Source organism: Ceratotherium simum, chromosome 6, assembly GCF_057802395.1.
Source record: "Ceratotherium simum simum isolate JZ-2026a chromosome 6, ASM5780239v1, whole genome shotgun sequence".
NCBI classification, from domain to species: Eukaryota; Metazoa; Chordata; class Mammalia; order Perissodactyla; family Rhinocerotidae; genus Ceratotherium; species Ceratotherium simum.
This window is the reverse complement of record NC_141905.1, coordinates 31138572-31156639: the sequence shown is the minus strand read 5'-3', so window position 1 is coordinate 31156639 and position 18068 is coordinate 31138572. Positions and strand designations below refer to the sequence as shown.

Below are 18068 nucleotides of genomic sequence, written 5' to 3'. Positions count from 1 at the left end.
GGAAAAACTGTCTCCTGATAAATAAAAAATATTCTAAGTAAAACTTTCTTTTATGGATTTTGAGGTTGTGCTATTTGGAAAGGCCTTCCCTACTACAAGCTAATAAATAAATTCACCTATACTTTTCCTAGAATTTTTTTTTTTTTAACAGAAATTTTTTTTATTGTGAAATTTTTGTTGTACATTATTGTTTATCAGTCACCATATAAGTGCATCCCTCCACCCCTTGTGCCCACCCCCCACCGCCCTTGCCCCTGGTAACCACCAAAAGTTTTATCTGTCAGTGTGTTGGTTTATCTTCCACATGTGAGTGAAATCATGCACTGTTTGTCTTTCTCTTTCTGGCTTAGTTCACTTAACATAATACCCTCCAGGTCCATCCGTGTTGTTGCAAATGGGTAGAATTTTTTAACATTACAATTTATCTGTCTGGAATTAAATACTGACGTAAGACAAAGGCTGCAAACTGAAATGCCGGCAGAGCACCCAGCTAACATAACGGTATATAAAGTAGCTGCACGTAAGAACACTGGTGCTGGGCTGCTTCTACAGGGCGCTTGCGGAGCACCTGCCTGGTTTCCAGCACCTTTAAAAACAAAACCAAACAGCCAGAACAGGGAGGTGGTTGCCAGTGCGCATTTCTGGCATAAGGAGGGTAAAGAGCAAGATAGAGATCTAGTCTATTTTCTTCCTAACAGCCAGTTGGTCCAAAACCAATCATTCATAATACCGTCTTTATTATAAACTAAATTCCCATATATCTTTAGGTCTACCAAACTCTAACAGAACTGAATAATTTGACTTTCTTCAATACCAAACTCTTAGTAAAACAATATCCCTAAACAATACTCCTCCCCACCACCGCTACCGTTATTTTTTTCAGAATTTTCTTGGCTATTTTCACATGCAAATTTTTTCTAGATGAAACTGAATATTATTCACGAACATAATATACCTTTATACTTAACATCTTTTATATTTCTCAATAGTCAAAATTTTCTTCTTCTAGGTCCTGTAGATGTCTTCTTTATATCTTGGGTTTTTTTTTTTTAAATACTATTCCATAGGAGATCTTTTCCTCCATTATAGTTTCTGTTACAGTTTGTATAGAAAGCTATCAATGTACATATACGCTCATTTTGTAATTGGTCACCCTGCTGAATTATTTTTTCTAGGGTTTTCTGGGTATGCAATCATATCATCTGCCACAATTTGCTCCCCCTTTTCCAATATTCCTGCATCAAAACACATCATCTCTCTTGTTTACTTCATTGACTCCTATTTCCAGAACACTATTAGTTAAGTGATGATAGTGGGCACTCTTATAAATCTTTAAATACCGAAGAGGAAGCAATTGTTCTGAACATGTGTTGGGGGCCAGATAGAACTGGATGGGAGTCCTAATTCAAAACACTTATTGTGGGATGACTTTGGTTAAGTTTAATCTCCCTTCATCTCTGTTACATGCTTGGCAAATATTAACTGCTCAATAAATATTAGCTATTATTATTAGTGGCAGTAAATATCGTGTGCACAGTAGATACAGGTTTATTTGTGATGTATCTTACACGTTTACACCAAAGAATACCAACCCTTGAAGTCGGCCTGATTTTACCCATTACACTCTGAGCACCCTGATGCTAGGCCACCCTTCCCAATTACCCTCACAAAGCTCTGATCTCACTGTCCTCTTTATAGTTTCAGCTTCTCTTGTTCAGACAGCATCTTACTGGCACGTTTCAGTTGTGTATATATCTACCTTCCCACTCACTTGAGCAATGACTGACAAAATGGATTATCGCTTTTCTAAGTGAATATAACTGACCAGTGTGTTATGGTTATTAAAACCTTTGGAGCAAGCTGGTCTGCTTTGTGTGTTAAACATGCGGAGAAGAGCTAACGCTTACCAACTGATTCCTTTGCCATCGATTTTCTTCGTCACCAGTGCTCTCCAATAGTCATGGGTGCTTTTAATAATATCAATTGCAAAGTCCTATAATTTGAAGAGATGTGCATTACAATGATAGAAAAGTGTTCTTTTCTTATTATCAACATTTTCCCAAAGCCTGATAACTCTCTTTTGAATCACTTCCTTATATCAAAAAGGGAAGAAAACATTTAAATGAATAAATCACCATCAAGGCTGTCTTAAGTCTTTAGACATTTGTTTTATGATCATATAGTCTTTAGATGGTAACAACATGGTTAAATTATAAGTCTCAAACAAATAGGCCTAAAGCTACAGTTCTGAATGATACATTACCTTATCTTTAAATTCTGCATTGAAAGCAAACTGGTTCTCTGGTTTTCCATCAGGAACCTTGTACCTTCTAAACCAGTCCACAGTAGCTTCCAGGTAACCAGGTTTCAGCCGCTTGACATCATTAATATCTAAGAAGAGAATAAGCAGGTTGTAAGATGTATATGAAATTACTTATGCATTCAATAAAAATATCAAGTACTTATTTTGAGAAAGCTATGGGATGGATTATCAACAAAGTTCAAAATAATGTTAGAGCTAACCACCTTTTTGAGAAGAGAGCACATATATACATTAACAAGAAACCATCTAGTGTCTTAGAATAGCTCTGATGTTAAGTACTAAGAGAATAATCAGTACAATAGTAACTTCTACTAGATAAGAGGAGGTAGAAATGACTGGGGGCTACATAATGAAAGAACAGTTTGGCACGTGTGGATAACTTCTAGGAGAAGGATAGAAGATACTAAAAAAGACAGGTTGAGGCTGTATTCAGAGGATCACACCCCAATTACATACTAAAAGACAAGAAAAATGGATTACACTGATACCTATTGATGGGTTACATATTAAGTGACTAGACTTTTCTTGCTCTATAGTATACGCATTCTTTTTTTTTTTTTTTAAAACACTTTATAATTTTATTTATTTTTTCCCCCAAAGCCCCAGTAGATACTTGTATGTCATAGCTGCACGTCCTTCTAGTTGCTGTATGTGGGACGCGGCTGGAGAAGCAGTGCGTTGGTGCGCGCCCAGGATCTGAACCCGGGCTGCCAGCAGCGGAGCGCGCGCACTCAACCGCTAAGCCACGGGGCCGGCCCCTATAGTATACGCATTCTATATCACAATGCTTTAGGTCTGGCCAACAGAAGAGTGTTCTGTTCAAAAAAACTTCTAAAAGTTTCTGTACAGCCATCAAAAACGGCTAGCTTCAACATCAAACTCAATTTTGAATGACAAAACTGTCGCTCAGTGCAAGCAAATACAAGATACAAGTGCTAAAAATATCAATCAGGAAAAGTATTCTTGAAAGGAGGAATACATTCAACAGAAGCTTATTCATATCTGCATAACATAACTTTGCTTAAGTCCAATTTATAATCTTCATAGTTAAAGAATATCATGCACTCTATTATCATAATACCACTAAAAGCATGGAAAGTTTGCAAAGTGAACTGGGAAATGTTTAAACATTGATAAGCTTCAAAGAACTTATAATTAACATAAAACGTATCACCAGATACAAAAATAATTTGAAAATCCAGAAATCCAAAATGCAAGTGTGGGGTGTTTTCCAACACCAACACCTGATTCTCCAATTCTCCAGGCACCAATTTGGTGTGTCACAATTCAGTTCAATTCTGACACTATCTATCTGGAATTAGCGTCAGATCCCACAAACTAAAGGGATCAGTCCCACAAAACTGACCCCACTTCAGACGCCAGTCGCAAGTCCCAAGCCACACACACTTCTGACTGACTGCTATAAATTAGGGGTTCTCACAACTCCCTCCTCAGGTTTAATTTGCTAGAATGACTCCTAGAACTCAGGAAACACTTCACTTACATTTACTGGTTTATTATAAAGGACACAACTCAGGAACAGCCAGATGGAAGAAATATATAAAGCAAGGTATAGGGAGAGGGGTGTGGAGCTGCCATGCCCTCTCAGGGAAGGTGAACCATCCTCCCAGCTCCTCGAGGTGTTCACCAACTCAGAAGCTCTCTGATTCTCATTATTCAAGAATTCTATCGAGTTCAATCTCCAGCCTCCCCTCATCTCAGAGCTTGGTAGGTGGGGCTGAAAGTTCTCACCCTCTAGTCACCTGGTCTTTCTGCGGACCAGCCCCAGTCTGAGGCTAGCTAGGGGCCCCACCCTAAACCACCTTAAACTCAGGTGTGACCAAAGGAGCTCATTATGAATAACAAAACAAACTACAAACACTCAGGAAATTCCAAGGGTGTTAGGAGCTCTTTGCCAGGAAGCGGAGACCAAATCTATTTTTGTATTATACCACAGCAAGGCAAAATATAAGAGCCGACTAACTCTCTGATTGTGAACCAGTCATTTAAAAGTATGCTGGATCCAGGCTGCGAAACCCTGAACGCCATACTCAGGAAAAAAAAATTAGGAAAAAAAGACCTCAATTTTTGTTCCTCGTGTTATATATCATGTATGCGTAGACAAGGCCAGTGGTCTGCAGAGCTACCTGAACTGCCTCCTGATGCCACATCAAGATCCTACCGACGACAGCACCAGTTCTGCGCTGCTCCTTCTTGGGTTTGGCTTTCTGGACCAGCCAGGCAGTGCTGTAGCACGCACGGAACCGAAGGCTCACTTTCACTGATTCCCACACCTGAGCAGGAGGGGATCTGGCTGTCATGGGCCCCACAATGACAGAGAGGATCAACGTGACTGACCTGGTTGCTTTACTGGGTGGGCCATCCTCTTCCACGGCTCTGTGCGTATCCCTCCCAAAGTTGTAGCTAGTCAAGAGTCCCCTCTATCTAGACACGCCAATAAACTCTTCAGATTACAACTGATGACAGACACTGCCTTAGGTTGACATTTAGGGAAAGCTACACACTACTTGCACCCAGCCACCCAGAGCAAGTTTTCAGGGTTCTAACAACCTCTCCTGCAGGGAAATGAGACCCCAGCAAAATGGTGCTAACATAATGACAGGCACAGCTTCACTAACTGGCCACAGCACGCCACTTAACATGTGCAGTCTTGTGTAAGTCGTGCATGTGAAAAAGGGCACAATGATCAAGAGAATCAGAGCTGTACCGTCAGGGGGTTAGCGAATGGTATGAATGCATTCTCGCTGTACAAAATGTAAACAATACAGAAGTATCTGAAACACAAAGTCAGTCTCTCTTCATCCTCCTTCCTATTGCACTATTAAAGGACTGGTCTTCCATTCCTTTTTAATGAACTTACATATGCAAATGGACACATATTTAAACATATATGAGGTCATACTCTGCAAGGTAAAGATAACAGCAGAAAGGAATAATACCATTTTGCCTTAGTGATCTTTCCATACCTGTATATGCAGGTCTACTTTATCCTTTGTAACAGCCACACAGTATTCCATCATCTGGACAGACCATAATTATTTAACCATCCAACTGGTGATGGACACTCAGGCTCTTTCCAGGTTTTTGCTACTATCAACAACGCTGCAATGAATATTCCTATATATACATCCATCTCTGTATATATTTATGAGGAATTCCATGGAATAGATACTTAAAGTAGAATTGCTAGGTCAAAGTGATATTGATAATAATGCCAATTTTCTATAAATGCTCTAGAAAACAATCTTATTTGGGATATTTGAAAAATATTTCCAGTGTAAAAGGAGAAGGCAGCAGTTCATCCTCCCTTCATATGGTGCTTTTCACTTTTGCAAACCCTTTTCACCTAGTCTCTCATTTGACTACCATCACAAAATCATGGTATTTACAGATAATTATGAACTTAACCGAAGTTATGTGGCCAATAAGCTAAAGAATCCACATCTCAGCAACTAGTCCAATGCTCTTTCCACTAACAAGACAAATCTCTCTTATTAATCTTAACAAGACAAAAAACCTTTCTTGGCACTACCTAGTAATGTCAGAATAATAATGCTTTGAGATCTCCTAGCTCACACAACTGTGATTAAGAAAATACAACGCCTAGGAGAAAGAATGGACCACTACCAGGATTTCCGAAACAGGTATAAACTTTACCACTAGGATAGCTGTAGGCTGGCTGCTGTAATCGCAATAAACAACCATAACCATCAACACTCCTCTCTTGTGATGAATGTAAAGATGTTGACTCTTGCATAAGAAATCTCAAATTATAATTTGGTTACTGGAATCAAATGCCTTAATTAGACCCAAGAACCCAACAGATAAATCACAGTGCTGTCCTCTGCAGTTCTGAGGCTTGCCACCTTTTAAGTGACCGAGAAATCATGTGATTTTCTGGAGGAACACCCAAATCTTTGACATGTACATCTTTTTTTTTTTTTTTTTTTTTTTTTTTTTAAAGATTTTATTTATTTTATTTTTTCCCCCCAAAGCCCCAGTGGATAGTTGTATGTCGTAGCTGCACATCCTTCTAGTTGCTGTATGCGGGACTCGGCCTCAGGATGAACGGAGAAGTGGTGCCTCGATGCGCACCCGGGATCCGAACCCGGGCCGCCAGCATCGCAGCGCGCGCACTTAACCGCCAAGCCACAGGGCCGGCCCTGACATGTACATCTTATTAATGAGTCTGATAATGCTGAAGTTGAGGTGTCAGGAGTAAATGTGCTCTCAAATCTCATCAAGGCCCCTACAAATCAATCCCTTTGGACTGGTTACATCTTTGGAGGCTACAAAACATGTCTTGTTTTCTAACCATGGTTAGGGAGCTACAGTATGAAACATAGGATTCACTGGCAAGTGCATATGAGGACTTCCATCACCAGCCTATGGTGTTCCATCTTCAGAGAGTTAGAGTAGAGTACTTCTGTAGGCACAAGCAACATGACTCTCAGGTTAACATCTCACTGTAGAACCCCAATGAGGAAAAACAATCAAAACTTCACAGCCTACTACTGGACACTGACTTGAGTGTTCTTCCCAATGACTGAAATGTAGCCATCAGCCCTGTAACATCTACAGAGAAATACATTTGGTTCACATCATTTTTAGACCTTCTCAATAGCACCTCACATCCTATTTTTTTTTTTTTTAATAATTTTATTTATTTTTTTTTCCCCCAAAGCCCCAGTAGATAGTTGTGTGTCATAGCTGCACATCCTTCTAGTTGCTGTATGTGGGACGCGGCCTCAGCATGGCCAGAGAAGCAGTGCGTCGGTGCGCGCCCGGGATCCGAACCCAGGCCGCCAGCAGCGGAGCGTGCGCACCTAACCGCTAAGCCACGGAGCTGGCCCAACCTCACATCCTATTAATGATGCTCTTAAAGTATTCCAGTTGACTTTTTTTCTAATAAACTTTTAATTAATTAATTTATTTATTTATTTTTTCCCCCAAAGCCCCAGTAGATAGTTGTATGTCATAGCTGCACATCCTTCTAGTTGCTGTATGTGGGACGCGGCCTCAGCATGGCCGGAGAAGCGGTGTGTCGGTGCGAGCCTGGGATCCGAACCTGGGACGCCAGTAGCGGAGTGCGTGCACTTAACCGCTGAGCCACGGGGCCGGCCCTAAACTTTTAATTTTAAAGCAGTTGCAGGGCCGGCCCCGTGGCTTAGCGGTTAGGTGCGTGCGCTCCGCTGCTGGCGGCCCGGGTTCGGATCCCGGGCGCGCACTGACGCACCACTTCTCCGGCCATGCTGGGGCCGCGTCCCACATACAGCAACTAGAAGGCTGTGCAACTGTGACATACAACCATCTACTGGGGCTTTGGGGGAAATAAATAAATAAATAATTAAAAAAAAAATAAATAAATAAAGCAGTTGCAGATTTACAGAAAAGTTGTGAAGATACTACAGTAGAGAGTTCCCAGATACTCTACACCTAGTTTCCCCTGTAATTAGCATCTTATATGACCACGGTACATTTGTCACAATTAACGAACCAACATTGGTACATTATCAACTGAGGTCCTTTTCTTATTCCAGGATTCCATTACATTTAGTTGTCATGTCTCCTTAGGCTACTCTTGGCTATGACAGTTTCTCAGACTTACCTTGTTTTTGATGACCTTGACTGTTTTGAGGAGTGCTGGTCAAGCATGCTGTAGGATGCCCCTCTACTGGGATTTGCCTTATCTTTTTCCTCAAGAATAAACTAAGGTTGTGGGTTTTGGGGAGGAAGACCACAGAGGTAAAATGCCATTCAAAACACATCATTTCAAGAGTACATTCTCTCAAGATGACTCTTATCACTGTTGATCTTGACCTTGATCACCGGGCTGAGGTCGTGTTTCTCAGGTTTCTCTGCTGTAAAGTTGTTCTCCCCCCGCCCCCCGCCCCACTTTCCACACTAGACTCTTCGGAAGGAAGTCACTATGTACAGCCCGCGCTTCAGGAGTGGGAAGTGTGCTCCACCTCCTCAAGGCTGGGTGTATTTACATAAATTATTTGGAATTATTCTGCTTGGGAGAGTTGTCTATTCTTCCCCATTTGTTTATTTATTCAATCATTTATTTATGTCAGTATGGACTCATAGATATTTATTTTATACTCTGGGCTATAATCCAATACTACTTTACTGGATTCAGTCAGAGTCAGAGAAGGAGATGGGTTAAGGACTCGACTTGCCATTGCTGCCTTTGAAGACCGACAGGGGACATGAATCAAAGAATGTGGTGGGCAGCCTTTAGAAGTTGGAAAAAGCAAGGAAAAGAATTCTCTCTTAGAGCCTCCAGAAGGAATGCAATTCTGCTGACACCTTGATTTTAGCCCAGTGAGACTCATTTCGGTCGGGCAAGAGAAGACTAATTCAGTAACTAGATAAATGGATTAGATCATTAACTAGAGGCAAGGTTAATATAAAAATAGTCAAGATAAAAAATAGTCAAGATAAACAAGACATAACGTTAAAAGGTATAAACGTTTCTTTTTCAAAAAGGACTCAGACAATCAAATTACAGCACTAACCTGTACATTTATGGTCAATTGGTTTTCAACAATGAAGCCAAGACAATTTAATGGGGGAAAGAACAGTCTTTTCATCAAATAGCACTGGGACACTTGGATATACACATGCAAAAGAATGATGCTGGACTCCCATACACCATATACAAAAATTAACACAAAATAGATCAAAGACCTAAATGTAAGAGCTAAATTTGTAAAACTCTTAGAAGGAAACATAAGTGTAAATCTTTGTGACCTTGGATTAGGCAATTGTTTCATTAGATATGACACCAAAAGCACAAGCAACAAATGAAAAAATTGATAAATTTAGACTAATAAAAATGAAAACCTTGAGTGCTTGCATTAAGAAAATGAAAGGACAATCCATAAAATAAAGAAAATATGGACAAATCATATATCTGGTAAAGGTCAAGTACCCAGAATATATAAAGAACTCTTGCAACTCAACAATAAAAAGACATACCCACTAGAATAGCTATAATACAAAAAGATAATAACAAGTGTTGGCAAGAAAGTAGAGAAACTGGAACATATTATGCACCGCTGGCAGGAGTGTAAAATGGTGCAGCTGCTTTGGAAAAAAGTTTGGCAGTTCCTCAAAATGTTAAACATCAGAGTTACCACAGGACTCAGCAACTCCACTCCTTGGTATATACACCCAAGAGGATTAAAAATATATGCCCACACAGAAATGCAAATCAAAACAACACTAAGATACCACCTCACGCCTGTTAGAATGGCTATAATCACCAAGACAAAAAACAACAAATGTTGGAGAGGATGTGGAGAAACAGGAACCCTCATACACAGCTGGTGGGAATGCAAATTGGTGCAGCCTCTATGGAAAACGGTATGGAGATTCCTCAAAGAATTAAAAATAGAGATGCCCTATGATCCAGCCATCCCACTACTGGGAATCTATCCAACGCACCTGAAATCAACAATCCAAAGAGGCTTATGCACCCCTATGTTCATTGCAGCATTATTCACCATAGCCAAGAAGTGGAAGCAACCTAAGTGTCCCTCGACAGACGATTGGATTAAGAAAATGTGGTATATATATACAATGGAATACTACTCAGCCATAAAAAAAGACAAAATCGTCCCATTTGCAACAACATGGATGGGCCTGGAGCGTATTATGTTAAGTGAAATAAGCCAGAAAGAGAAAGACAAACACTGCATGATCTCACTCATATGTGGAATATAAACCGACACATGGACAGAGAAAACTGGACTGTGGTTACCAGGGCAGTGGGGGTGGGGGGTGGGCACAAGGGGTGAAGGGAGTCATATATATGGTGATGGACAAACAAAAATGTACAACCCAAAATTTCACAATGTTAGAAACCATTAAAACATCAATTAAAAAAAAAATTGTAAATTAAAAGTGGGAAAGAAACAGCTTGATGTGTTTAATTATAAAGCTGTGACAACTGAAATAATATTTGTTTGTGCTCATTCTTTTCTCTTTAATGATTTTTAAACATAATAGAAGGATCTTTATTATAAAAAAGTGATGTTTTTTCCATGTGTGCTTTCTGTGAAAAATAAAAAGTATTTTTGATCTATAAAAAAAAAATATATATATATATATATATGCCCACACAAAACCTGGTACAGCAATGTGCATAGCAGCATTATTCCTAATAGCCAAAAACAACCTAAATGTCTATCAACAGATGAATGGATAAATAAAATGGTATATATCCATATAATGGAATGTAATTCAACCATAAAAAGGAATGAGTACTGATACATGTTAGAACACAGATGAACCTAGAAAACATTATGCTAAGTAAAAGAAACCAGACCCAAAAGACCACCTATTTTACAATTCCGTGTATATGAAATATCCAGAATAGGCAAATTAGAGACAGAAAGCAGATTAGCAGTTGCCAGGGCCTGAGAGGAGGAGGGAATAAGGAGTGACTGCTTAGAGGTACGGAGTTTCCCTTTGGAGTGATGAAAATGTCCTGGAACTAGATAGCAGTGATGGCTGCACAACACTGTGAATGTACCAAATACCACAGAATTATACGCTTTAAAATAGTTAAAATTGTGAATTTTACGTTAAGTGAATTTTACCACCAAAAACAAAGGGAATGAAATACTGATACATGTTACAATGTGGATGAACTTTGAAAATATTATGCTCAGTGAAAGAAGCCAGACATATCACCATATGATCCCACTTATGTGACATGTTCAGAATAGACAAATCCATAGAGACCGACACTAGATTAGTGGTTGCCAGGGACTGAGGGAAGTGGAGATAGGGAGCAACTGCTAATGGATACAGGGTTTCCTGTTGGAGTGGTGAAAATGTTCCAGAATTAGATAGTGGTGATGGATGTACACAACCTAGTGAATACATTAAAATTCACAGAATTGGGCAGGCCCCGTGGCTTAGCGGTTAAGTGTGCGCACTCCGCTGCTGGCGGCCCGGGTTCAGATCCCGGGCACACACCGATGCACCACTTCTCCGGCCATGCTGAGGCCGCGTCCCACATACAGCAACTAGAAGGATGTGCAGCTATGACATACAACTATCTACTGGGGCTTTGGGGGGCGGAATTCACAGAACTGTATACTTTAAAATGGTGAATTTTATGGTGTGTATATTATATCTCAATTACAGAAGATTTTTAAAAAAATAGAGCAACCGATTGCTAGTATAGTATGTACAGAAGGAAAGGAAAAAACAGGAAACACAAACTACCAGATTTTTCTTTCCTGGAACGAAGGAGAAAGTTTACTTAGTTAATTACTGAAGTTCAGGAGTAGAAATAACAGTGCTTTGTCAGGTTTGCTCCTTCATTCTTGAACAGCTGGAAGGACATGCTTACAATCCTGTCATTACAGGTTAAGGTTGGTGATGCGTAAGGTTTAGGTATAAAGACTCAGACTCTTCATATTTCCTTACCGTTATAATTGGCTGCGTCAGGATCATCCACATTAATAGCAATGACTTTCCAGTCGGTTTCCCCTTCATCAATCATAGCCAAGATGCCCAGAACTTTCACTGTGATTATTTCACCTCTTGCACATACCTGAGAATCAATAATCACAGTCAGGCCAATACTACAGAATGAAAGTTTGGAAGAAAGTTTAACTTGGTAGATAATAGGAAATAAGGAAGATGTGAAGTTTCTGTAAACTTACCTTAAGATTGTTTCTTTAAGCAATTTTTAAAAAGCGAAATAAGTAAATGCACATCAGTCTTATCAAAATTGAAAATAGGTAGCCCTTATTACTTCTAGGTCCTAGGAAAATCAGTAACACAGTTCAGGGTAATTAATGTTTTTTGAACTGCCATTGATTGTACCAAAGAATAAATGCTCCATAATTTGTTTCAAACACATATTTAAATGTGCTTTCTTGACTTTTTATTTTACAGACGCCCCTGAGTTGGCAAGTCATACAATGACTTAACTTTATGACTTAAAAAACTGAATGACATTACAGCAACTAGAAGGATGTGCAACTATGACATACAACTATCTACTGGGGCTTTGGGGAAAAAAAGGAGGAGGACTGGCAATAGATGTTAGCTCAGAGCTGGTCTTCCTCAGCAAAAAGAGGAGGATTAGCATGGATGTTAGCTCAGGGTTGATCTTCCTCACAAAAAAAAAAAACAAAAGCTGAATAACAACTTTTCAGTTGTTTACTATTTCCCTGAGCCTGAAAAAGACCATAAAGAAATATAACTATAGTCAGAATCTTAGAGCAATCCTATTTGACAGGGGAATCCCTACCATAAATCACCAGCTCATGAGGTTATTTGGCGTGGGTCAATTCAGTGACCACTCTAAATCACTGGGCAAGGTTTGTCTTGTATTGCGATGAAATTTGCCTCCTAGTACTTTTCACCTGTTGACTAGTTGTCTGCCTTCTAAAGCAACGCAGAACACATTCACTTCTTCCACAGATATGTATAGCCATACACGTATATATACACATTTTTTTCTAGAGTAGGTTTAAATGTACAAATTATAATATACAAATGCTTAGATAAAATGGAAGCTTTTAATTTATCACCCAAAGAGACATCAATATTTCACTAATATTCATATATTTTACTCACAATATTTTTTAAAGTATGATCTTATTATATTTCATTAATATCATCTTAACACTAAAACTATTTCCATTACCTTGCTTCCAATTTCACACACATCAATTGGGTCATTGTCACCACAACAGCCAGTGTGTTTGTCATTGTGTCCTGGGTCTTCCCAAGTCTAAAAAAAAAAAAAAAAAAAAGGCTTAGAATTTATCATTCCTATACATGCTACTGACAAAGTGGATCATGTTGACATTAAAAGATAACATCCCATGAGCCTTTCTGCGAGAATATGAATCTTCAGCTATTTTTTCCTCATTTTTAAGAAACTCTTTATTCACGTCTAAGAATAACTACAGAGAATTTTAATTAAATGCTAGGGCTCCTATCATGCATATAATGCTAAACTAAATTTAAGCTTTAAAACTGATAATGATCCTATTTAAAACAAAAACCAACCACCTAATAACTGAGACAACAGGCAAACACAAATATAGACCCAAATACTTACTGAAAAAATATACAAAAAGAAAAGTGCTTTGATGAACTCTTCGTACTTACTATCTTCTACTAACTAGATTTTCTTTAAAATAAATTTCCAAAGCCGAGGTAAGCAGGCAGTAATACTACAATGGAAATGATGTGTACTGAGGGTCAAAATGTCATCACTGACCAGGAGCCAAGTTGAAAAGTTTAATCAGGATTTTCCGAAGCTTTCTTTCCTGCTAAATTGCAAGACAGAGTCCTTGCAGAGCATCTCACAAACCAGTGGATGATCTGTGCTTGCCCAGAACTTAAGTTTAAAACAGAGCTGTTGTTTTGGTTCTTTTCTCCCCCAATCCAGAACATGTTACTTGGATTTGCTTGCCTATTAAGCCAGAGAGTAAAGGCAAAAAGATAAAAGTGAAGGGGGATACAGAAGACCGGACCCAACAAAGCCAAATCAAGCCTCCAAAAGAATAAGGATTTCAGCAATGCCTTCCCAGGGGCACGGAGGCCAAATACTAAATCAACTGAAGTACAAGGTGAAGTGCTATAATTAAGGCAGACAAACGACTTTGTGATTTCCTAATAAGCTAGATGAGTTTGACTTGTTTTGGTAACTTAGAGATTTCTTCACACTAGATTCCACTTAAGAGACTTAATGTTAATAAAAACAAACCATTTATCAACAGGAAAATAAGTTAAATATTTCATGTAAAAATCATAAGTCCACAGTATTAGCCTAGCAAAACCAGAATTAAATATCCATCATTTACTCATAAAAGACATGATTCTAGGGCCGGCCCTGTAGCTTAGCGGTTAAGTGCACGCGCTCCACTGTTGGCGGCCCGGGTTCGGATCCCGGGCGTGCACCGACGCACCGCTTCTCCAGCCATACTGAGGCCGCGTCCCACATACAGCAACTAGAAGGATGTGCAGCTATGACATACAACTATCTACTGGGGCTTTGGGGGAAAAAATAAAACAATAAATAAAATTATAAGAAAATAAAAGACATGATTCTAGTGATTCTTCATTCAAACATGATACAAAAACGTACTACACACACTGGCATTGTGCTGGGGATAAACTGGTAAACAATGCCAATATCCCCCTCCTCAAAGGACTGACTATTTAGGAAAATAGAATCCCATTATTACTTTACCACAAAGAGCTTGGCTTAAAGAAGGAGGAATGACTTTTAAATAAAAGTCAACAGCTGCGAGAACTGACATGTGCCAGGTTACCAAGTGCTTTACTGCTCACAGTAACCAGATGAGCTAAGCCCTATTAATATCTCAGGCGAGACACTAATGTCACAGGGAGGAAGAAACAGGCAAGTCAGATAAGCCAGGAAATGGCAGACTCGAGATGTGAACCTTAGTGTCTGGTGCCAAAGTCAGTGCTTTTCACCACTGGCTTATATTGTCTCTCTCAATAGATGTGCCACTCATTCTGCAAAGAAAGAGCTTTTATAGTTTATAACCAGTCCATATAGAAAAATAAATATTTCAGAAAAGAACAAACTTTCAAATGTGAATTTAAGCACCGTAAATATTTACCTTTCAGTTTATCTTGAAAATAAGTTATTCAAAGAAATATTAAAATGAGTTAATTACCCCTTATGCTTTTTAAATCTACTATAGCAAAAACTTTTTGAAGGTGTTTAAATTTTTTTTTTTTTTAATAACAGCAAGGTTAACTTTTTACCCTTGCACAGAGACATACCTGAGGGATGGCACCATAGTTCCAGATATATCCTTTATAAGGGAACAAATTCGCAACGTAACGGAGTTTTCCTTTCTTCACATCTTGTTTAATTGGGTTTAAAGGGTCCTTTGTAGCAATCTAAAATAAAAAATTTCAAATCATTGTATATTTGGATGTGAAATAATTTTCAAACAAGGATTTGAGGAATAAATTATGGACTGAATCTCCCCTAATTCCACTTTAATGATATATTTTACCCCCAACAGTTTTATAATTTGAAAATAAAAGTTTCTCCATAACCAGCCTTTAAGTGGAAAACTTATTTGAGGTATACAGGAACTATCAAGAAGGGAAAAAGAACACTTGCTAATTTCAGAAAGCACAACCTAAAATTAGCTGGAATAAATCCTAACATTTGAGAAATAAAAGTACTAAGATTTTTATTAAAAGGGCAAAATAAATATTACCCAACTTCAGCTTTCCATTAAACATTTAAAATTATTCAAATATTTGAGTGTCTGTTACATCCAAAGTGTGCTTACTGTCAAAAAGCTTAAGTGATATAAAATATGAATAAATATCCATAACATAAAGCCAAATATGTTAGGTGTCATCAGAAATTTACAAAATGCAATAAATTCCAATAAGATCACTTGTGGCTGGGGTGACTAAGGAAAGCCTGTTGACTCTGTGGAGGAGTCAGTGAGGCACTTACAAAGACAGAGGAGAAAAAGGTAATTCTAGGCTTTGGGAACGCAAGAAGCAAAAGTGTGGGGAAGGAAAGTCTGTAGCATATTTGCAAATAGAAATGCTTGAGTTTAGATGGAGCACTGAAGGACGACTGGCAGGTAATGGGAGATATAAATGGAAAATAGATTGGGACTAGACAACAGAAAACCTTGGACTTCAGCTGTTTAACCTTTGAGCAAATCAGTGTGGCTAGATCAAAACTAATATCCTATGTCTGACCTCAACATAAGACGAAACATACCTCCATTTTTGCATTAGACCAGCGTGGTACTTCAACCACCATGTGGAACACATCCTGAAAAACACAGGGAAAGGGAGATGGTCACAGGAGCTAATTAGTTCTCTTACTTCAGTGAGCACGCCCTGGTTCCAAAGTTAAACTGTTCATTGTATCCCATCTTTGAGGTCAATGGACTTTCAACAAAATGCATCAAAATAGAAGACAGATTGATGGATGGAGAGATAAAGCAAATAAAGCAAAATAGTCACTGTAGAATCAAGGTGGTAGGTATATGGTTGTCCACTGTAATTCTTCAAACTGTTCTGTATGTTTTAAATTTTTCATTTCATAATAAAATGTTGGTGGGGGAGGAGAATGTTTCTATAAAGAAACAGTTTTTAAACATAACAGAACTTATCTCTCTGAGGAAGGCCATCTTCAAAGCAATCATCTCCAAAGGCTGTTCATTTCCTGCAGTGCCACTGCAATTACTCACAATGTGTTTGTGTGTGTGTGTGTGTGTGTGTGAGAGGAAGATCAGCCCTGTGCTAACATCTGCCAATCCTTTTTTTTTTTTTTTTTTTTTGCTGAGGAAGACTGGCCCTGAGCTAACATCGGTGCCCATCTTCCTCCACTTTATATGGGACGCAGCCACAGCATGGCTTGCCAAGTGGTGCGTCGCTCGCACTTAACCACTTGCGCCACCAGGCCGGCCCCACTCACAAAGTTTTTGGGTTTTCTATTTCAGAGGTGGTTTATAAGACAAACCCCAAATCAGTTTAAATACTTTGTCATACTTTAGTTTTTAGTCTCAAACAAAATTAATCAGCTCGATTACCCACATTATCCTTCCAATTTGGCTGTTTTTTAAAATCAAATACTCTTCAAAAGGATAAGAAGTTTGACACTGGAGATAAAATAATATGTTCCAGGGGCCGGCCCCTGGCTTAGCGGTTAAGTGCACGCGCTCTACTACTGGCAGCCCAGGTTCGGATCCTGCGTGTGCACCGACGCACCGCTTCTCCAGCCATGCTGAGGCCACGTCCCACATACAGCAACTAGAAGGATGTGCAACTATGTGCAACTATCTGCTGGGGCTGTGGGGAGAAAAAAGGAGGAGGATTGGCAATAGATGTTAGCTCAGAGCCGGTCTTCCTCAGCAAAAAAAAAAAAAGAGGAGGATTAGCACGGATGTTAGCTCAGGGCTGATCTTCCTCACAAAAATAAATAAATAAATAAATAAAATGAAAGATCTGTGTGTCTGTGATACAAGAACCAGTCAGGGCTGTAGAAGTTTTCAGCAGCAATACCTTAAAGGTTCACAAGATGGAGCTGTTACTACATGAAAGATTGAGAGGCAAAAACCAAAGAGTGGTTGTTAATTTTTTTAAAGAAAATATTACAAAATGAATAAATTGCCTCAAAAAAAAAGAGTAGCAAATAGAGCTGAAATCACTAATTCGAAGTTTTGAAACTATATTGAACACTGTAATGGAATTAAATGATAAATACATATAGATCCTCAAAACTACATTACGTAATATTACAAACCTGCATAACTAATGGAAAGCAAAAAAAAAAAAAAAAAAGAAAGAAGAAAAACAACATCATAGGAAAGAAAATATCTTCCAGAAAATGTAAGATAACTCTACTGCGAACAGGAGCACTCCGAAAGCCCGGAGGTTTGGTGCTTTTTAGAAATTAGCTGGGCCAAAAAGAGAAAGAACTATGCTGCAAGCCTAGAGCCAATTCATTCATTTTTCAACAGATATTTATTGTGCACCACCGTTTTGCGCCAGACACTTTTCTAGGTGCTGAAGACCAGCAGTGAACAGATTAAAAGCTTTTTTGACTCCCTAAAAGTTGGATCCCCAACCAGGTCGTTTCAGCTGGTAGGCCTCAGGCTACAGCTTGGGGTCCGCAAACCTACGGGCAAGACTAGTCAGTAAAAGGAACACATAGCACATTTTCAAG

The 18068-nt window shown here is 38.9% G+C and overlaps 1 protein-coding gene across 6 annotated transcripts in view; it reads right to left on the bottom strand.

Annotated features, from left to right (window-relative positions):
- Positions 1 to 18068, bottom strand: part of PPA1 (inorganic pyrophosphatase 1) — a 38394-nt gene that overhangs the window by 7539 nt on the left and 12787 nt on the right. For all 6 annotated transcript variants that reach the window (XM_004427026.3, XM_087432078.1, XM_087432076.1 and 3 more), the window contains 6 exons: positions 16116 to 16169; positions 15143 to 15262; positions 13023 to 13109; positions 11792 to 11918; positions 2264 to 2391; positions 1908 to 1993 (listed from right to left, as the gene is read on the bottom strand). In XM_004427026.3, coding sequence (XP_004427083.1) covers positions 1908 to 1993; positions 2264 to 2391; positions 11792 to 11918; positions 13023 to 13109; positions 15143 to 15262; positions 16116 to 16169 — 602 coding nt within the window. The remainder of the gene's footprint in view (positions 1 to 1907; positions 1994 to 2263; positions 2392 to 11791; positions 11919 to 13022; positions 13110 to 15142; positions 15263 to 16115; positions 16170 to 18068) is intronic.